The sequence below is a fragment of the Tasmannia lanceolata genome, unplaced genomic scaffold (assembly GCF_043159265.1).
Source record: "Tasmannia lanceolata isolate RefF3 unplaced genomic scaffold, GAP_Taslan_0.1 ptg000016l, whole genome shotgun sequence".
Taxonomy (NCBI): Eukaryota; Viridiplantae; Streptophyta; class Magnoliopsida; order Canellales; family Winteraceae; genus Tasmannia; species Tasmannia lanceolata.
In genome coordinates, this window is record NW_027518693.1 from 4696404 (window position 1) to 4718358 (window position 21955).

The window sequence follows — 21955 nt, forward strand, 5'->3', positions numbered from 1 at the left end:
GGAAAAAAGCCCAACACAATCAAGGATATCAAAAAAAGGAAAAAATATCTTACATGATTATCATTATATAACAAACAAATCATGCATATTCATTGAGTGCTCTACTTTTGGATCGAGAGCTTGCAAAAGGATGGTCAAAACTCTATAGAAGCATTATTCCATCACATTCAAAGGGTAAAAAACACAATTAGTGGAATAGTTACTACTTAATAATGCTTGCGTAATCGGGTTTTTTAAAACCTGAATTTCTCACTTAAAATTCAAGAAACGCTGTCAGGAGTGGACAGCATACATCAGCTTGATCATTTACCCTCTCTTACACTGTTTTCAAACTAAAAACCTAGATTCTAAAATCCGCATATCCAAACGGCCCCTAAGTCATTAGAGAGAGAGAGAGAGAGGCATTCACATTTTCTTCTCCTAGATGGAAATTGATACATTTTCTCTTTCTAGAAGGTACCCATCTTTGATTTTGGCAGTTAGACTTCTCTATAGTTTAAGAGTTTCCTAGGCTGTGAGCGTCAAAGCAAGGCAGCTTCGACTCTCCATTATTAGCTGTCCATATATTAAATTTAAATTAAATAGAACGTTCTTAGAAGTTAGAAGGGAAATTGAATCTGCACCACCTTGTATTGATAACGACGCTCTTCTCTTATACAAGATAACACACGCTCTGTTCCGACAGGATCATCTCGGTTCTGCTTATTCATATATATAAATATATATTCTGTTGCTTTCTTCAAAAAAAAAAGATAACACACGCTCTGCCAAGAGCTCAAATGTATTTGTTATTTTGTTTGCCTCATCATAAGTGCACCTTAGTCTTTAAAACCGAGTTTACCTCAGCTTCAAAAAGTCATTGTCCATGAAAAGTCTTATTTACTTAGTGAAAGCAGAAATTTTGTTGTTCAACGTACAAATTAATTATTCAAAGAAATGATAAACAAATGTTGCCTTGGAATAACATGGAGGACCTTGACTCGCACACCACCAGAATCGAGGGTAGGATGACCAATTGATATCACCGTTCATCTTTGGCATGTTGAAGATAGTCTGAAATGGACTGATCCTAACCGTTGGATGGAGAGCTTGCAAATGGATGGTCAAAAACTATAATTTATAGAAGAAAAATAACGTCATGTTCTAGAAACAGCATTCCATCATACTCAAAGCCTCAAATGTGCTTTTTTGCCCCCGAGGTGATCCAAAGTGCACCTTAGTCTTGAAACTGAGTTAATTTTCACGACATTACAAAGACTGGAGGAAGGAGTCTTCCAATTTGTGCGTGAAAAGTTCTTTGTACGTGGGAAAAGAAGTTTTATTTTTCAAAGACATGAAACACAAATGTTTCCTTGTAATAACATGGAGGACCTCGACTCGCACACCTCTATTCACATGTCATAATTTTTCCATTTTTACCTCCCCATAGAGATCAATATAAATAGGGGCTAAGCTCTTTTGTACAATCACCTTCAATTGGATGCCCTTTGCTCTTCAAACAATTTCCTCGTTTTACCCTTTACAGGAAAAAAATATGACTTCAGACCCTTCACAAGCCCTCATCTTCTCCATCGCGATCGTTGCGATATCTTGGATCGCATGGATGATCAAGAAATCCATAAAGGGGAACACATCGCCTTTGCCTCCGGGTCCACGTGGGTTACCATTGATCGGTAACCTTCCGTTTCTCGAACCCGAGCTCCATCGATATTATGCCAAATTATCTGCCATCTATGGCCCCATGTTCAAGCTCCGACTCGGCAATAAGCTGTGTGTTGTATTAAGCTCCCCGTCCATGGCGAAGGAGGTCCTCAAAGACCATGACACCACCTTCGCCAACCATGACATGCAAGCTGCGGCACTTCTTACTGCCACTTATGGTGGGTCCGACATTGTGTTGAGTCCCTATGGTCCAGAATGGCGCATGCTCCGCAGGGTTTGCATCCAAGAGCTTCTCAATACTGCTAGCCTTGACGCCGGTCGAGTCCACAGACGACTACGGGTTCATCAGACCTTGAGCGAAGTGTATGCCAAAATTGAAACCCCGGTTGATGTTGGTGAGAAGATAACTCAAACAATCTTCAACACCATGACGAGCACCCTATGGGGTGGCACACTCAAGGGGAATGAAGAGACTAGTGTGGCGTCGGAGTTTCGGCATATCATGTTGGAAATCGGGGAGCTCATTACACAACCCAACATTTCTGATCTATTTCCTCTTCTAGCCAGATTTGATATACAGGGCGTCCAACGTAAAGCAAAGAACCTCATGTCATGGTTCGATAGGATATTCGAATCTATCCTAGATCAACGGATGAAAATGAATGCAGAGGTAGGAGAGGCGAATCACGACATTAGCATGAAGCAAAACAAGGATTTCCTCGATATCCTTTTGAACCTCAAGAATAAACAGGACCCCAAAACACCATTGACAATGACACACATCAAGGCCTTGTTGCTGGTAATTTTCTATACTTAATCTATGAATATTTAGGGCTCGTTTGTTTCGGATTTTAGAATCAGTGTTGAGTCCAAAACCGATTCAAGGCAAAATCGTGCATTTAATTTGATAGTTTTAGAACCGATTTTGGACTCAAATAGATTCTACATCCCAAGCAAATAACTGACTGTTGTGATGTAGAATTTATCAGAGTACAAAATGATTCTACACCTCGGAACAAACATCCGATTTTTCTAAGAATCGGTTTTATACTAAAATTCGATTCTCAAAACGCAAAATAATAGTGGTTTTGCGTCTTAGGCATTCATATAATTTATGACCGTACATTAAGGCTCATGTGTTTATTTGATTTGTGGGTGCAGGACATGGTAGCTGGGGGGGTCGACACAACATCAACCACATTAGAGTGGGCCATGGCTGAAATGATGCACAAACCCGAGATAATGAAGAAAGCTCAAGAGGAATTAGAATCAGTAGTGGGGAAGGATAAAATTCTAGAAGATTCCCATTGTGCTGAATTGCATTATTTAGAAGCAGTGGTGAAAGAAGCACTGCGTTTGCACCCTCCCAATGTTTTCTTGATCCCTCACAGTGCAATTGAATCATGCGTGGTGGGTGGATACACCATCCCAAAAAACACTGCCATCTTTGTGAACTTATGGGAGATACAGAGAGACCCTTCCCTGTGGGACAATCCCTCAGAGTTCATTCCTGAGAGGTTCTTGAGTAGTGCCACTGCAGGTAATAAATGGGATTATAGGGGCAATGATTTTCGTTATTTTCCATTTGGGTCAGGGAGGAGGATCTGTCCAGGGATCTCTTTGGCTGAGAGGTCTCTAAAATACGTATTGGGTTCTCTCTTGCATTCGTTCGACTGGAAATTACCGACCGGAACCAAGATCGATCTTGCGGACAAGTTTGGCCAGGTGATAAAGATAGCAAACCCCGTCGTTGCTATACCCACGCCACGATTATCGAACCCGAAACTCTACGATCTGCTCTTAAAAGAAGAACCATGATGATATTAATCCAGTAATGGGTGATTGTTGTCTTGGGGATATATGCCTTTTGTACTCTTGTATTGTAGTATATCTGAATAAATAAATTTATTTCTTTAATTATCAATAAAAGTCCTACAATCATTTAGCTTCTCCCTTCAAATAAATTTTATGCGCCTTCTAATCGTGTTATCATTTAATTATTTTACTTGACACATGCATTTAATCGTTTAACTAGTAATTATCTATATAAAATTTATGTCTCCACTCAATCATCTGTTGTACAATCATGAGAGAGAGAGAGAGATAGAGAGAGAGGAATATCTGTTTCCCAATTATTATTTTAGTTTCTCTTTCATTTCATTGATAAATCTAAATAACCAGAATGAGTTTTTATTTGGTGCCCGACCATCAAGTCTCGTGTGGGCCCCACTAAAAATATCGCACCTAAAGGCCCAATTTCTTGTAGTGTTACTATTTGAGAGGCTGCTATTGGATCAAACATCAAGGGTGGTATTCTGTCGTACCACCCACACAGGACTTGTTGCTCGGGCACCATATAATTTCTCATAACCTTATATGTGGAAGAGTTAAAGAGATATCAAACAATAATTTCATTTCGTCACGTCGTTTGATAGAGATGTCTTTTAAGGCAAGCACTGTTTTAGTTATAAAAAATGATCATGTATGGTATGGACCCATCGCCATGTCTATGGTGATTGAGTCCGTGAATATTGTTGTCCATCACAAATCTGGCCTATTTCTCTTGTCATCACTCCCATAGGAAGATTCAAGACCTTTGATCTCTCATGGCGAAAGACAAATCTTTTAAGATATCTTTAAGCCGTTGGTTTTTGCATTCCTTAATCTTGCAATAAAATCCTTGTTCTATTCAAAGAATTGAAATATCTTCTCAGACGAGTTGTTAAGGAAAAGATGACATGAACCCACGCCAACGTGGATGAGAATTGAGTCCATGAATAATATTACCTATCACAAGTTGATGCAGTCCTCGGAGCGTGGAAATAAGAAATAAAAAACATGGTAGCTCCAACATCAGTTGCCCATATATATTCATCTAACTCCACTCCCTATTTAGAATGACAGTTTTTACACCATAACCATGGATACTTTGTTTTACATCCACTACTGAACATACAAAATTCTAACAGCAATGCACAAATGATTTCCAGGTTAAAATAAACCTAATACAAAGGAAAAAGAAAAAAGAAAGTAAACTAAAAATAAAACATCTCTCTCTCTGTCAAAATATTTCGAAAATTCGCTATCTCTAAAAATATATATTTCCAAACTTTCAAAAAAATTTAGTTCCTGTAAATACCCAAAAATACCCCTCACTTAAATTTTCGTCCCCCTCTTGAAAAGAGGAGCGTTTTTGTCTTTTCATGATTAGGTCAGATTAGGGCTTCCTAATAAAGCCTATAAATTCATCTTTTTGTGGCTAAACAAACCCTAAACGTTTTATTAAGCCCCAGAGATAGAAATCAGAGAAAGAGAAGGAGAAGACCGAGGAGATAGCGATTTTTGAGTCGAACCCGCGAGTCCAGGTAAGATCTATGATCTATGAAAGATTTGGATAGTTAGAAATCCTAAACAAGGGTTTGAAAAGAGAAAAGAAATAAGATCTTTGATTAATATGAATTAGAAATAAGAATATTTGGGTTGATCTTGAGTTTTCTTGGATCCGATGTTGATTTACGATTCCAAAGAACTCAAAATCAATATATATGAATATGAATTCAGAAACTAGAAATTTGGAGATTCGACGAAGAATCTTTGGTGATTTCTTTCTTAAATTATACTTATGTAATTGGGAGCGTAAAATCAGATTTAATGGATTCCTCTCGTCGATACGAATCTATCGGATCCGACCTCGCGCATTTTGAACCCCAAACAAAGGAGTTATGGCCGTTTTAGTGAAAAAACGGTGGAAAATCGCGTTCAGAAGAAATATGGATCCGCGCGTGGGGCGGACGTCCGGACAAATGGCGGACGTCCGTGAGTACCAAGTTTGGCGACAGACGGATCCTCGGACGTCCGTAATTCTCGGACGACCGGAGCGACTTATTTTTCCAAAACTTCGAAAATTCATAACTTATTCAAATGGGCCCTTATTTGTCACTTATGTTCTGTTTAGATCAGGATATTGAATCATAGTCCGAATTAAGAAATGAATCGAACATCTTTGAGGTACGTAATAACGTACTACTTTGGGTATTATAAACCATTCTCATTTGATTCAGTATTGACTTTGGAAACCTGTACTGATACTTTGAACTTCTGAATTAGCTTTGAGTCCATCATGCTATTTGTTTCACCTACTGTTACTTTTCTGAAGGTTTAAATAACTGTTCTGAAATACTGTTATGAACATCTGTTCTGAACTCTGAACCTGTGAACTATTTGTTTGAACTTTGAATTTTCTGAACCATTTGAATATGAACCTTGAACATTTGGAACACTTCTATGGAGGCTTGGATAATTTCTGGACCCTGCAATATGGGGGTAAAACAGTTGGCAACTCTGGACCAATCGTGGGGGTAGTACACTGAAACTTCTGGCCCGTTAGTGGGATAAAATGCTGGCCCTGTCGACTTGTATCTGAACTTCAGGAACTGATTTCGAACACCGTGGACTGTCGGTGTATAAGCAATAACATGTTTTCTGAACCATGCCGATGACTCTGAAGTGTATTTGAATTCTGAACCTTCTGTACATGAACTCTGAAATCTCCGACTTTGATCCGATCTAAGATTCAGAATTTAGAACCATATTTGACATGCACTTATCACTGTTTATGCCTAATGAATCAGTTAAGACCTTTGAACTCAGTTTTGACTTTGAGTTTCTGACCCTATTGAATCCTGACATGCTAGACTGTGCTTAGAGTAGTGCTTTATTATGTACCGAGCTTTTCAGCCGACTGTGGTTATTTAATATTTTTCAGGTCTTGACCCTCGTGAAGATAACGAGGAACATGACGCTTAGCTTTGGATTTGGACTCAGAGATTTAGTTTATTTATTTCAGTTTATTAGAAAGTGAGTACGTGAATAAAATGTAAAGACAATATTATTTATTTGTTTGACTCTTTGGAGAAGAGATGAGATTTGATTTGACTCTGATGGGTCCGCATTAATCATTACTTTGATATTTTAGTTATGAAATGCCAGGTTATTTTCTGTTATTGCTTTGTAGCCTTGTACATTTGTGAGATTCGTCTTGCAGGTGTATGGCGCTGTCATGTCCTACGCCCAGGGTGGGGTTTGGGGCGTGACAGTTCCCCAACAAGCTGATCTTAGTGCGTGTGTAAAACTTAACAAGAGAGAAGAAGAAGTGTGTAAAACGTAGTGCGTGCATACTTGTGAAGGCACAAAACCATAGGCACACCAAAGAAATTGCAAAACTTGAAAGCTCTCTTTCAAGAACATGAATATGCACTCTTTGATAAAAAATAACATGAATACAATTTGGGAAAAGTGGAAGTTCTCCATTTTTCTTTTTTTTCCATTCACGTGTAAATGTTTAAATACGTAAGTACTTTGAATAAAGAAAGACTCATAAGATATCTACTACTTTGTATGATAGATAGATACAACCTCTAGCTAAACTACCCATTTCAATAAATCTCTTTCCAATCGATTTAGTCAAACTACAAAAACTAAAAGACTTCCTAAATTAGAAAGACTCTAGAGAGTGTAGGTGGTGATGACGTTTGAAGATGACGTTCACAGGTATTTGAAGAGAAAGTATTTACTTCATCTTCTTTCTCCCTGTTTTCTTAAATTGCTAAATATTAAAGCAGGAAAAAAGCCCAACACAATCAAGGATATCAAAAAAAGGAAAAAATATCTTACATGATTATCATTATATAACAAACAAATCATGCATATTCATTGAGTGCTCTACTTTTGGATCGAGAGCTTGCAAAAGGATGGTCAAAACTCTATAGAAGCATTATTCCATCACATTCAAAGGGTAAAAAACACAATTAGTGGAATAGTTACTACTTAATAATGCTTGCGTAATCGGGTTTTTTAAAACCTGAATTTCTCACTTAAAATTCAAGAAACGCTGTCAGGAGTGGACAGCATACATCAGCTTGATCATTTACCCTCTCTTACACTGTTTTCAAACTAAAAACCTAGATTCTAAAATCCGCATATCCAAACGGCCCCTAAGTCATTAGAGAGAGAGAGAGAGAGGCATTCACATTTTCTTCTCCTAGATGGAAATTGATACATTTTCTCTTTCTAGAAGGTACCCATCTTTGATTTTGGCAGTTAGACTTCTCTATAGTTTAAGAGTTTCCTAGGCTGTGAGCGTCAAGGCAAGGCAGCTTCGACTCTCCATTATTAGCTGTCCATATATTAAATTTAAATTAAATAGAACGTTCTTAGAAGTTAGAAGGGAAATTGAATCTGCACCACCTTGTATTGATAACGACGCTCTTCTCTTATACAAGATAACACACGCTCTGCCAAGAGCTCAAATGTATTTGTTATTTTGTTTGCCTCATCATAAGTGCACCTTAGTCTTTAAAACCGAGTTTACCTCAGCTTCAAAAAGTCATTGTCCATGAAAAGTCTTATTTACTTAGTGAAAGCAGAAATTTTGTTGTTCAACGTACAAATTAATTATTCAAAGAAATGATAAACAAATGTTGCCTTGGAATAACATGGAGGACCTTGACTCGCACACCACCAGAATCGAGGGTAGGATGACCAATTGATATCACCGTTCATCTTTGGCATGTTGAAGATAGTCTGAAATGGACTGATCCTAACCGTTGGATGGAGAGCTTGCAAATGGATGGTCAAAAACTATAATTTATAGAAGAAAAATAACGTCATGTTCTAGAAACAGCATTCCATCATACTCAAAGCCTCAAATGTGCTTTTTTGCCCCCGAGGTGATCCAAAGTGCACCTTAGTCTTGAAACTGAGTTAATTTTCACGACATTACAAAGACTGGAGGAAGGAGTCTTCCAATTTGTGCGTGAAAAGTTCTTTGTACGTGGGAAAAGAAGTTTTATTTTTCAAAGACATGAAACACAAATGTTTCCTTGTAATAACATGGAGGACCTCGACTCGCACACCTCTATTCACATGTCATAATTTTTCCATTTTTACCTCCCCATAGAGATCAATATAAATAGGGGCTAAGCTCTTTTGTACAATCACCTTCAATTGGATGCCCTTTGCTCTTCAAACAATTTCCTCGTTTTACCCTTTACAGGAAAAAAATATGACTTCAGACCCTTCACAAGCCCTCATCTTCTCCATCGCGATCGTTGCGATATCTTGGATCGCATGGATGATCAAGAAATCCATAAAGGGGAACACATCGCCTTTGCCTCCGGGTCCACGTGGGTTACCATTGATCGGTAACCTTCCGTTTCTCGAACCCGAGCTCCATCGATATTATGCCAAATTATCTGCCATCTATGGCCCCATCTTCAAGCTCCGACTCGGCAATAAGCTGTGTGTTGTATTAAGCTCCCCGTCCATGGCGAAGGAGGTCCTCAAAGACCATGACACCACCTTCGCCAACCATGACATGCAAGCTGCGGCACTTCTTACTGCCACTTATGGTGGGTCTGACATTGTGTTGAGTCCCTATGGTCCAGAATGGCGCATGCTCCGCAGGGTTTGCATCCAAGAGCTTCTCAATACTGCTAGCCTTGACGCCGGTCGAGTCCACAGACGACTACGGGTTCATCAGACCTTGAGCGAAGTGTATGCCAAAATTGAAACCCCGGTTGATGTTGGTGAGAAGATAACTCAAACAATCTTCAACACCATGACGAGCACCCTATGGGGTGGCACACTCAAGGGGAATGAAGAGACTAGTGTGGCGTCGGAGTTTCGGCATATCATGTTGGAAATCGGGGAGCTCATTACACAACCCAACATTTCTGATCTATTTCCTCTTCTAGCCAGATTTGATATACAGGGCGTCCAACGTAAAGCAAAGAACCTCATGTCATGGTTCGATAGGATATTCGAATCTATCCTAGATCAACGGATGAAAATGAATGCAGAGGTAGGAGAGGCGAATCACGACATTAGCATGAAGCAAAACAAGGATTTCCTCGATATCCTTTTGAACCTCAAGAATAAAGAGGACCCCAAAACACCATTGACAATGACACACATCAAGGCCTTGTTGCTGGTAATTTTCTATACTTAATCTATGAATATTTAGGGCTCGTTTGTTTCGGATTTTAGAGTCAGTGTTGAGTCCAAAACCGATTCAAGGCAAAATCGTGCATTTAATTTGATAGTTTTAGAACCGATTTTGGACTCAAATAGATTCTACATCCCAAGCAAATAACTGACTGTTGTGATGTAGAATTTATCAGAGTACAAAATGATTCTACACCTCGGAACAAACATCCGATTTTTCTAAGAATCGGTTTTATACTAAAATTCGATTCTCAAAACGCAAAATAATAGTGGTTTTGCGTCTTAGGCATTCATATAATTTATGACCGTACATTAAGGCTCATGTGTTTATTTGATTTGTGGGTGCAGGACATGGTAGCTGGGGGGGTCGACACAACATCAACCACATTAGAGTGGGCCATGGCTGAAATGATGCACAAACCCGAGATAATGAAGAAAGCTCAAGAGGAATTAGAATCAGTAGTGGGGAAGGATAAAATTCTAGAAGATTCCCATTGTGCTGAATTGCATTATTTAGAAGCAGTGGTGAAAGAAGCACTGCGTTTGCACCCTCCCAATGTTTTCTTGATCCCTCACAGTGCAATTGAATCATGCGTGGTGGGTGGATACACCATCCCAAAAAACACTGCCATCTTTGTGAACTTATGGGAGATACAGAGAGACCCTTCCCTGTGGGACAATCCCTCAGAGTTCATTCCTGAGAGGTTCTTGAGTAGTGCCACTGCAGGTAATAAATGGGATTATAGGGGCAATGATTTTCGTTATTTTCCATTTGGGTCAGGGAGGAGGATCTGTCCAGGGATCTCTTTGGCTGAGAGGTCTCTAAAATACGTATTGGGTTCTCTCTTGCATTCGTTCGACTGGAAATTACCGACCGGAACCAAGATCGATCTTGCGGACAAGTTTGGCCAGGTGATAAAGATAGCAAACCCCGTCGTTGCTATACCCACGCCACGATTATCGAACCCGAAACTCTACGATCTGCTCTTAAAAGAAGAACCATGATGATATTAATCCAGTAATGGGTGATTGTTGTCTTGGGGATATATGCCTTTTGTACTCTTGTATTGTAGTATATCTGAATAAATAAATTTATTTCTTTAATTATCAATAAAAGTCCTACAATCATTTAGCTTCTCCCTTCAAATAAATTTTATGCGCCTTCTAATCGTGTTATCATTTAATTATTTTACTTGACACATGCATTTAATCGTTTAACTAGTAATTATCTATATAAAATTTATGTCTCCACTCAATCATCTGTTGTACAATCATGAGAGAGAGAGAGAGATAGAGAGAGAGGAATATCTGTTTCCCAATTATTATTTTAGTTTCTCTTTCATTTCATTGATAAATCTAAATAACCAGAATGAGTTTTTATTTGGTGCCCGACCATCAAGTCTCGTGTGGGCCCCACTAAAAATATCGCACCTAAAGGCCCAATTTCTTGTAGTGTTACTATTTGAGAGGCTGCTGTTGGATCAAACATCAAGGGTGGTATTCTGTCGTACCACCCACACAGGACTTGTTGCTCGGGCACCATATAATTTCTCATAACCTTATATGTGGAAGAGTTAAAGAGATATCAAACAATAATTTCATTTCGTCACGTCGTTTGATAGAGATGTCTTTTAAGGCAAGCACTGTTTTAGTTATAAAAAATGATCATGTATGGTATGGACCCATCGCCATGTCTATGGTGATTGAGTCCGTGAATATTGTTGTCCATCACAAATCTGGCCTATTTCTCTTGTCATCACTCCCATAGGAAGATTCAAGACCTTTGATCTCTCATGGCGAAAGACAAATCTTTTAAGATATCTTTAAGCCGTTGGTTTTTGCATTCCTTAATCTTGCAATAAAATCCTTGTTCTATTCAAAGAATTGAAATATCTTCTCAGACGAGTTGTTAAGGAAAAGATGACATGAACCCACGCCAACGTGGATGAGAATTGAGTCCATGAATAATATTACCTATCACAAGTTGATGCAGTCCTCGGAGCGTGGAAATAAGAAATAAAAAACATGGTAGCTCCAACATCAGTTGCCCATATATATTCATCTAACTCCACTCCCTATTTAGAATGACAGTTTTTACACCATAACCATGGATACTTTGTTTTACATCCACTACTGAACATACAAAATTCTAACAGCAATGCACAAATGATTTCCAGGTTAAAATAAACCTAATACAAAGGAAAAAGAAAAAAGAAAGTAAACTAAAAATAAAACATCTCTCTCTCTCTCTCTCTCTCTCTCTCTCTCTCTCTCTCTCTCAAAATATTTCGAAAATTCGCTATCTCTAAAAATATATATTTCCAAACTTTCAAAAAAATTTAGTTCCTGTAAATACCCAAAAATACCCCTCACTTAAATTTTCGTCCCCCTCTTGAAAAGAGGGGCGTTTTTGTCTTTTCATGATTAGGTCAGATTAGGGCTTCCTAATAAAGCCTATAAATTCATCTTTTTGTGGCTAAACAAACCCTAAACGTTTTATTAAGCCCCAGAGATAGAAATCAGAGAAAGAGAAGGAGAAGACCGAGGAGATAGCGATTTTTGAGTCGAACCCGCGAGTCCAGGTAAGATCTATGATCTATGAAAGATTTGGATAGTTAGAAATCCTAAAACAAGGGTTTGAAAAGAGAAAAGAAATAAGATCTTTGATTAATATGAATTAGAAATAAGAATATTTGGGTTGATCTTGAGTTTTCTTGGATCCGATGTTGATTTACGATTCCAAAGAACTCAAAATCAATATATATGAATATGAATTCAGAAACTAGAAATTTGGAGATTCGACGAAGAATCTTTGGTGATTTCTTTCTTAAATTATACTTATGTAATTGGGAGCGTAAAATCAGATTTAATGGATTCCTCTCGTCGATACGAATCTATCGGATCCGACCTCGCGCGTTTTGAACCCCAAACAAAGGAGTTATGGCCGTTTTAGTGAAAAAACGGTGGAAAATCGCGTTCAGAAGAAATATGGATCCGCGCGTGGGGCGGACGTCCGGACAAATGGCGGACGTCCGTGAGTACCAAGTTTGGCGACAGACGGATCCTCGGACGTCCGTAATTCTCGGACGACCGGAGCGACTTATTTTTCCAAAACTTCGAAAATTCATAACTTATTCAAATGGGCCCTTATTTGTCACTTATGTTCTGTTTAGATCAGGATATTGAATCATAGTCCGAATTAAGAAATGAATCGAACATCTTTGAGGTACGTAATAACGTACTACTTTGGGTATTATAAACCATTCTCATTTGATTCAGTATTGACTTTGGAAACCTGTACTGATACTTTGAACTTCTGAATTAGCTTTGAGTCCATCATGCTATTTGTTTCACCTACTGTTACTTTTCTGAAGGTTTAAATAACTGTTCTGAAATACTGTTATGAACATCTGTTCTGAACTCTGAACCTGTGAACTATTTGTTTGAACTTTGAATTTTCTGAACCATTTGAATATGAACCTTGAACATTTGGAACACTTCTATGGAGGCTTGGATAATTTCTGGACCCTGCAATATGGGGGTAAAACAGTTGGCAACTCTGGACCAATCGTGGGGGTAGTACACTGAAACTTCTGGCCCGTTAGTGGGATAAAATGCTGGCCCTGTCGACTTGTATCTGAACTTCAGGAACTGATTTCGAACACCGTGGACTGTCGGTGTATAAGCAATAACATGTTTTCTGAACCATGCCGATGACTCTGAAGTGTATTTGAATTCTGAACCTTCTGTACATGAACTCTGAAATCTCCGACTTTGATCCGATCTAAGATTCAGAATTTAGAACCATATTTGACATGCACTTATCACTGTTTATGCCTAATGAATCAGTTAAGACCTTTGAACTCAGTTTTGACTTTGAGTTTCTGACCCTATTGAATCCTGACATGCTAGACTGTGCTTAGAGTAGTGCTTTATTATGTACCGAGCTTTTCAGCCGACTGTGGTTATTTAATATTTTTCAGGTCTTGACCCTCGTGAAGATAACGAGGAACATGACGCTTAGCTTTGGATTTGGACTCAGAGATTTAGTTTATTTATTTCAGTTTATTAGAAAGTGAGTACGTGAATAAAATGTAAAGACAATATTATTTATTTGTTTGACTCTTTGGAGAAGAGATGAGATTTGATTTGACTCTGATGGGTCCGCATTAATCATTACTTTGATATTTTAGTTATGAAATGCCAGGTTATTTTCTGTTATTGCTTTGTAGCCTTGTACATTTGTGAGATTCGTCTTGCAGGTGTATGGCGCTGTCATGTCCTACGCCCAGGGTGGGGTTTGGGGCGTGACAGTTCCCCAACAAGCTGAACTTAGTGCGTGTGTAAAACTTAACAAGAGAGAAGAAGAAGTGTGTAAAACGTAGTGCGTGCATACTTGTGAAGGCACAAAACCATAGGCACACCAAAGAAATTGCAAAACTTGAAAGCTCTCTTTCAAGAACATGAATATGCACTCTTTGATAAAAAATAACATGAATACAATTTGGGAAAAGTGGAAGTTCTCCATTTTTCTTTTTTTTCCATTCACGTGTAAATGTTTAAATACGTAAGTACTTTGAATAAAGAAAGACTCATAAGATATCTACTACTTTGTATGATAGATAGATACAACCTCTAGCTAAACTACCCATTTCAATAAATCTCTTTCCAATCGATTTAGTCAAACTACAAAAACTAAAAGACTTCCTAAATTAGAAAGACTCTAGAGAGTGTAGGTGGTGATGACGTTTGAAGATGACGTTCACAGGTATTTGAAGAGAAAGCATTTACTTCATCTTCTTTCTCCCTGTTTTCTTAAATTGCTAAATATTAAAGCAGGAAAAAAGCCCAACACAATCAAGGATATCAAAAAAAGGAAAAAATATCTTACATGATTATCATTATATAACAAACAAATCATGCATATTCATTGAGTGCTCTACTTTTGGATCGAGAGCTTGCAAAAGGATGGTCAAAACTCTATAGAAGCATTATTCCATCACATTCAAAGGGTAAAAAACACAATTAGTGGAATAGTTACTACTTAATAATGCTTGCGTAATCGGGTTTTTTAAAACCTGAATTTCTCACTTAAAATTCAAGAAACGCTGTCAGGAGTGGACAGCATACATCAGCTTGATCATTTACCCTCTCTTACACTGTTTTCAAACTAAAAACCTAGATTCTAAAATCCGCATATCCAAACGGCCCCTAAGTCATTAGAGAGAGAGAGAGAGAGAGGCATTCACATTTTCTTCTCCTAGATGGAAATTGATACATTTTCTCTTTCTAGAAGGTACCCATCTTTGATTTTGGCAGTTAGACTTCTCTATAGTTTAAGAGTTTCCTAGGCTGTGAGCGTCAAGGCAAGGCAGCTTCGACTCTCCATTATTAGCTGTCCATATATTAAATTTAAATTAAATAGAACGTTCTTAGAAGTTAGAAGGGAAATTGAATCTGCACCACCTTGTATTGATAACGACGCTCTTCTCTTATACAAGATAACACACGCTCTGCCAAGAGCTCAAATGTATTTGTTATTTTGTTTGCCTCATCATAAGTGCACCTTAGTCTTTAAAACCGAGTTTACCTCAGCTTCAAAAAGTCATTGTCCATGAAAAGTCTTATTTACTTAGTGAAAGCAGAAATTTTGTTGTTCAACGTACAAATTAATTATTCAAAGAAATGATAAACAAATGTTGCCTTGGAATAACATGGAGGACCTTGACTCGCACACCACCAGAATCGAGGGTAGGATGACCAATTGATATCACCGTTCATCTTTGGCATGTTGAAGATAGTCTGAAATGGACTGATCCTAACCGTTGGATGGAGAGCTTGCAAATGGATGGTCAAAAACTATAATTTATAGAAGAAAAATAACGTCATGTTCTAGAAACAGCATTCCATCATACTCAAAGCCTCAAATGTGCTTTTTTGCCCCCGAGGTGATCCAAAGTGCACCTTAGTCTTGAAACTGAGTTAATTTTCACGACATTACAAAGACTGGAGGAAGGAGTCTTCCAATTTGTGCGTGAAAAGTTCTTTGTACGTGGGAAAAGAAGTTTTATTTTTCAAAGACATGAAACACAAATGTTTCCTTGTAATAACATGGAGGACCTCGACTCGCACACCTCTATTCACATGTCATAATTTTTCCATTTTTACCTCCCCATAGAGATCAATATAAATAGGGGCTAAGCTCTTTTGTACAATCACCTTCAATTGGATGCCCTTTGCTCTTCAAACAATTTCCTCGTTTTACCCTTTACAGGAAAAAAATATGACTTCAGACCCTTCACAAGCCCTCATCTTCTCCATCGCGATCGTTGCGATATCTTGGATCGCATGGATGATCAAGAAATCCATAAAGGGGAACACATCGCCTTTGCCTCCGGGTCCACGTGGGTTACCATTGATCGGTAACCTTCCGTTTCTCGAACCCGAGCTCCATCGATATTATGCCAAATTATCTGCCATCTATGGCCCCATCTTCAAGCTCCGACTCGGCAATAAGCTGTGTGTTGTATTAAGCTCCCCGTCCATGGCGAAGGAGGTCCTCAAAGACCATGACACCACCTTCGCCAACCATGACATGCAAGCTGCGGCACTTCTTACTGCCACTTATGGTGGGTCCGACATTGTGTTGAGTCCCTATGGTCCAGAATGGCGCATGCTCCGCAGGGTTTGCATCCAAGAGCTTCTCAATACTGCTAGCCTTGACGCCGGTCGAGTCCACAGACGACTACGGGTTCATCAGACCTTGAGCGAAGTGTATGCCAAAATTGAAACCCCGGTTGATGTTGGTGAGAAGATAACTCAAACAATCTTCAACACCATGACGAGCACCCTATGGGGTGGCACACTCAAGGGGAATGAAGAGACTAGTGTGGCGTCGGAGTTTCGGCATATCATGTTGGAAATCGGGGAGCTCATTACACAACCCAACATTTCTGATCTATTTCCTCTTCTAGCCAGATTTGATATACAGGGCGTCCAACGTAAAGCAAAGAACCTCATGTCATGGTTCGATAGGATATTCGAATCTATCCTAGATCAACGGATGAAAATGAATGCAGAGGTAGGAGAGGCGAATCACGACATTAGCATGAAGCAAAACAAGGATTTCCTCGATATCCTTTTGAACCTCAAGAATAAAGAGGACCCCAAAACACCATTGACAATGACACACATCAAGGCCTTGTTGCTGGTAATTTTCTATACTTAATCTATGAATATTTAGGGCTCGTTTGTTTCGGATTTTAGAGTCAGTGTTGAGTCCAAAACCGATTCAAGGCAAAATCGTGCATTTAATTTGATAGTTTTAGAACCGATTTTGGACTCAAATAGATTCTACATCCCAAGCAAATAACTGACTGTTGTGATGTAGAATTTATCAGAGTACAAAATGATTCTACACCTCGGAACAAACATCCGATTTTTCTAAGAATCGGTTTTATACTAAAATTCGATTCTCAAAACGCAAAATAATAGTGGTTTTGCGTCTTAGGCATTCATATAATTTATGACCGTACATTAAGGCTCATGTGTTTATTTGATTTGTGGGTGCAGGACATGGTAGCTGGGGGGGTCGACACAACATCAACCACATTAGAGTGGGCCATGGCTGAAATGATGCACAAACCCGAGATAATGAAGAAAGCTCAAGAGGAATTAGAATCAGTAGTGGGGAAGGATAAAATTCTAGAAGATTCCCAATGTGCTGAATTGCATTATTTAGAAGCAGTGGTGAAAGAAGCACTGCGTTTGCACCCTCCCAATGTTTTCTTGATCCCTCACAGTGCAATTGAATCATGCGTGGTGGGTGGATACACCATCCCAAAAAACACTGCCATCTTTGTGAACTTATGGGAGATACAGAGAGACCCTTCCCTGTGGGACAATCCCTCAGAGTTCATTCCTGAGAGGTTCTTGAGTAGTGCCACTGCAGGTAATAAATGGGATTATAGGGGCAATGATTTTCGTTATTTTCCATTTGGGTCAGGGAGGAGGATCTGTCCAGGGATCTCTTTGGCTGAGAGGTCTCTAAAATACGTATTGGGTTCTCTCTTGCATTCGTTCGACTGGAAATTACCGACCGGAACCAAGATCGATCTTGCGGACAAGTTTGGCCAGGTGATAAAGATAGCAAACCCCGTCGTTGCTATACCCACGCCACGATTATCGAACCCGAAACTCTACGATCTGCTCTTAAAAGAAGAACCATGATGATATTAATCCAGTAATGGGTGATTGTTGTCTTGGGGATATATGCCTTTTGTACTCTTGTATTGTAGTATATCTGAATAAATAAATTTATTTCTTTAATTATCAATAAAAGTCCTACAATCATTTAGCTTCTCCCTTCAAATAAATTTTATGCGCCTTCTAATCGTGTTATCATTTAATTATTTTACTTGACACATGCATTTAATCGTTTAACTAGTAATTATCTATATAAAATTTATGTCTCCACTCAATCATCTGTTGTACAATCATGAGAGAGAGAGAGAGATAGAGAGAGAGGAATATCTGTTTCCCAATTATTATTTTAGTTTCTCTTTCATTTCATTGATAAATCTAAATAACCAGAATGAGTTTTTATTTGGTGCCCGACCATCAAGTCTCGTGTGGGCCCCACTAAAAATATCGCACCTAAAGGCCCAATTTCTTGTAGTGTTACTATTTGAGAGGCTGCTATTGGATCAAACATCAAGGGTGGTATTCTGTCGTACCACCCACACAGGACTTGTTGCTCGGGCACCATATAATTTCTCATAACCTTATATGTGGAAGAGTTAAAGAGATATCAAACAATAATTTCATTTCGTCACGTCGTTTGATAGAGATGTCTTTTAAGGCAAGCACTGTTTTAGTTATAAAAAATGATCATGTATGGTATGGACCCATCGCCATGTCTATGGTGATTGAGTCCGTGAATATTGTTGTCCATCACAAATCTGGCCTATTTCTCTTGTCATCACTCCCATAGGAAGATTCAAGACCTTTGATCTCTCATGGCGAAAGACAAATCTTTTAAGATATCTTTAAGCCGTTGGTTTTTGCATTCCTTAATCTTGCAATAAAATCCTTGTTCTATTCAAAGAATTGAAATATCTTCTCAGACGAGTTGTTAAGGAAAAGATGACATGAACCCACGCCAACGTGGATGAGAATTGAGTCCATGAATAATATTACCTATCACAAGTTGATGCAGTCCTCGGAGCGTGGAAATAAGAAATAAAAAACATGGTAGCTCCAACATCAGTTGCCCATATATATTCATCTAACTCCACTCCCTATTTAGAATGACAGTTTTTACACCATAACCATGGATACTTTGTTTTACATCCACTACTGAACATACAAAATTCTAACAGCAATGCACAAATGATTTCCAGGTTAAAATAAACCTAATACAAAGGAAAAAGAAAAAAGAAAGTAAACTAAAAATAAAACATCTCTCTCTCTGTCAAAATATTTCGAAAATTCGCTATCTCTAAAAATATATATTTCCAAACTTTCAAAAAAATTTAGTTCCTGTAAATACCCAAAAATACCCCTCACTTAAATTTTCGTCCCCCTCTTGAAAAGAGGAGCGTTTTTGTCTTTTCATGATTAGGTCAGATTAGGGCTTCCTAATAAAGCCTATAAATTCATCTTTTTGTGGCTAAACAAACCCTAAACGTTTTATTAAGCCCCAGAGATAGAAATCAGAGAAAGAGAAGGAGAAGACCGAGGAGATAGCGATTTTTGAGTCGAACCCGCGAGTCCAGGTAAGATCTATGATCTATGAAAGATTTGGATAGTTAGAAATCCTAAACAAGGGTTTGAAAAGAGAAAAGAAATAAGATCTTTGATTAATATGAATTAGAAATAAGAATATTTGGGTTGATCTTGAGTTTTCTTGGATCCGATGTTGATTTACGATTCCAAAGAACTCAAAATCAATATATATGAATATGAATTCAGAAACTAGAAATTTGGAGATTCGACGAAGAATCTTTGGTGATTTCTTTCTTAAATTATACTTATGTAATTGGGAGCGTAAAATCAGATTTAATGGATTCCTCTCGTCGATACGAATCTATCGGATCCGACCTCGCGCGTTTTGAACCCCAAACAAAGGAGTTATGGCCGTTTTAGTGAAAAAACGGTGGAAAATCGCGTTCAGAAGAAATATGGATCCGCGCGTGGGGCGGACGTCCGGACAAATGGCGGACGTCCGTGAGTACCAAGTTTGGCGACAGACGGATCCTCGGACGTCCGTAATTCTCGGACGACCGGAGCGACTTATTTTTCCAAAACTTCGAAAATTCATAACTTATTCAAATGGGCCCTTATTTGTCACTTATGTTCTGTTTAGATCAGGATATTGAATCATAGTCCGAATTAAGAAATGAATCGAACATCTTTGAGGTACGTAATAACGTACTACTTTGGGTATTATAAACCATTCTCATTTGATTCAGTATTGACTTTGGAAACCTGTACTGATACTTTGAACTTCTGAATTAGCTTTGAGTCCATCATGCTATTTGTTTCACCTACTGTTACTTTTCTGAAGGTTTAAATAACTGTTCTGAAATACTGTTATGAACATCTGTTCTGAACTCTGAACCTGTGAACTATTTGTTTGAACTTTGAATTTTCTGAACCATTTGAATATGAACCTTGAACATTTGGAACACTTCTATGGAGGCTTGGATAATTTCTGGACCCTGCAATATGGGGGTAAAACAGTTGGCAACTCTGGACCAATCGTGGGGGTAGTACACTGAAACTTCTGGCCCGTTAGTGGGATAAAATGCTGGCCCTGTCGACTTGTATCTGAACTTCAGGAACTGATTTCGAACACCGTGGACTGTCGGTGTATAAGCAATAACATGTTTTCTGAACCATGCCGATGACTCTGAAGTGTATTTGAATTCTGAACCTTCTGTACATGAACTCTGAAATCTCCGACTTTGATCCGATCTAAGATTCAGAATTTAGAACCATATTTGACATGCACTTATCACTGTTTATGCCTAATGAATCAGTTAAGACCTTTGAACTCAGTTTTGACTTTGAGTTTCTGACCCTATTGAATCCTGACATGCTAGACTGTGCTTAGAGTAGTGCTTTATTATGTACCGAGCTTTTCAGCCGACTGTGGTTATTTAATATTTTTCAGGTCTTGACCCTCGTGAAGATAACGAGGAACATGACGCTTAGCTTTGGATTTGGACTCAGAGATTTAGTTTATTTATTTCAGTTTATTAGAAAGTGAGTACGTGAATAAAATGTAAAGACAATATTATTTATTTGTTTGACTCTTTGGAGAAGAGATGAGATTTGATTTGACTCTGATGGGTCCGCATTAATCATTACTTTGATATTTTAGTTATGAAATGCCAGGTTATTTTCTGTTATTGCTTTGTAGCCTTGTACATTTGTGAGATTCGTCTTGCAGGTGTATGGCGCTGTCATGTCCTACGCCCAGGGTGGGGTTTGGGGCGTGACAGTTCCCCAACAAGCTGAACTTAGTGCGTGTGTAAAACTTAACAAGAGAGAAGAAGAAGTGTGTAAAACGTAGTGCGTGCATACTTGTGAAGGCACAAAACCATAGGCACACCAAAGAAATTGCAAAACTTGAAAGCTCTCTTTCAAGAACATGAATATGCACTCTTTGATAAAAAATAACATGAATACAATTTGGGAAAAGTGGAAGTTCTCCATTTTTCTTTTTTTTCCATTCACGTGTAAATGTTTAAATACGTAAGTACTTTGAATAAAGAAAGACTCATAAGATATCTACTACTTTGTATGATAGATAGATACAACCTCTAGCTAAACTACCCATTTCAATAAATCTCTTTCCAATCGATTTAGTCAAACTACAAAAACTAAAAGACTTCCTAAATTAGAAAGACTCTAGAGAGTGTAGGTGGTGATGACGTTTGAAGATGACGTTCACAGGTATTTGAAGAGAAAGTATTTACTTCATCTTCTTTCTCCCTGTTTTCTTAAATTGCTAAATATTAAAGCAGGAAAAAAGCCCAACACAATCAAGGATATCAAAAAAAGGAAAAAATATCTTACATGATTATCATTATATAACAAACAAATCATGCATATTCATTGAGTGCTCTACTTTTGGATCGAGAGCTTGCAAAAGGATGGTCAAAACTCTATAGAAGCATTATTCCATCACATTCAAAGGGTAAAAAACACAATTAGTGGAATAGTTACTACTTAATAATGCTTGCGTAATCGGGTTTTTTAAAACCTGAATTTCTCACTTAAA

At 38.3% G+C, this 21955-nt stretch overlaps 2 protein-coding genes and 1 pseudogene across 2 annotated transcripts; all 3 read left to right on the forward strand.

The window, feature by feature from the left end:
- The first annotated feature begins 1476 nt into the window (after positions 1 to 1476).
- On the forward strand, positions 1477 to 3616 carry LOC143848995 (cytochrome P450 monooxygenase 76AD131-like). Its single transcript, XM_077358039.1, has 2 exons — positions 1477 to 2461; positions 2824 to 3616. Exons 1-2 carry the CDS (start codon positions 1481 to 1483, stop codon positions 3478 to 3480), a joined length of 1638 nt encoding a protein of 545 aa, XP_077214154.1. The 5' UTR covers positions 1477 to 1480; the 3' UTR covers positions 3481 to 3616.
- Positions 3617 to 8675: 5059 nt separating this feature from the next.
- Positions 8676 to 10807, forward strand: LOC143849020 (cytochrome P450 monooxygenase 76AD131-like). The gene is made up of 2 exons (XM_077358072.1): positions 8676 to 9652; positions 10015 to 10807. Exons 1-2 carry the CDS (start codon positions 8726 to 8728, stop codon positions 10669 to 10671), a joined length of 1584 nt encoding a protein of 527 aa, XP_077214187.1. The 5' UTR covers positions 8676 to 8725; the 3' UTR covers positions 10672 to 10807.
- A 5084-nt stretch (positions 10808 to 15891) lies between these two features.
- On the forward strand, positions 15892 to 17895 carry LOC143848900 (cytochrome P450 monooxygenase 76AD131 pseudogene; annotated as a pseudogene).
- Positions 17896 to 21955: the final 4060 nt, after the last annotated feature.

Bases quoted from the DNA above. Each gene is read 5' to 3' on its own strand.
- LOC143848995 (XM_077358039.1), top strand. From the start codon at position 1,481: ATGCCCTTTGCTCTTCAAACAATTTCCTCGTTTTACCCTTTACAGGAA. The intron at 2,462-2,823 runs GTAATTTTCTAT...TTGTGGGTGCAG, and splicing joins ACATCAAGGCCTTGTTGCTG to GACATGGTAGCTGGGGGGGT.
- LOC143849020 (XM_077358072.1), top strand. From the start codon at position 8,726: ATGACTTCAGACCCTTCACAAGCCCTCATCTTCTCCATCGCGATCGTT. The intron at 9,653-10,014 runs GTAATTTTCTAT...TTGTGGGTGCAG, and splicing joins ACATCAAGGCCTTGTTGCTG to GACATGGTAGCTGGGGGGGT.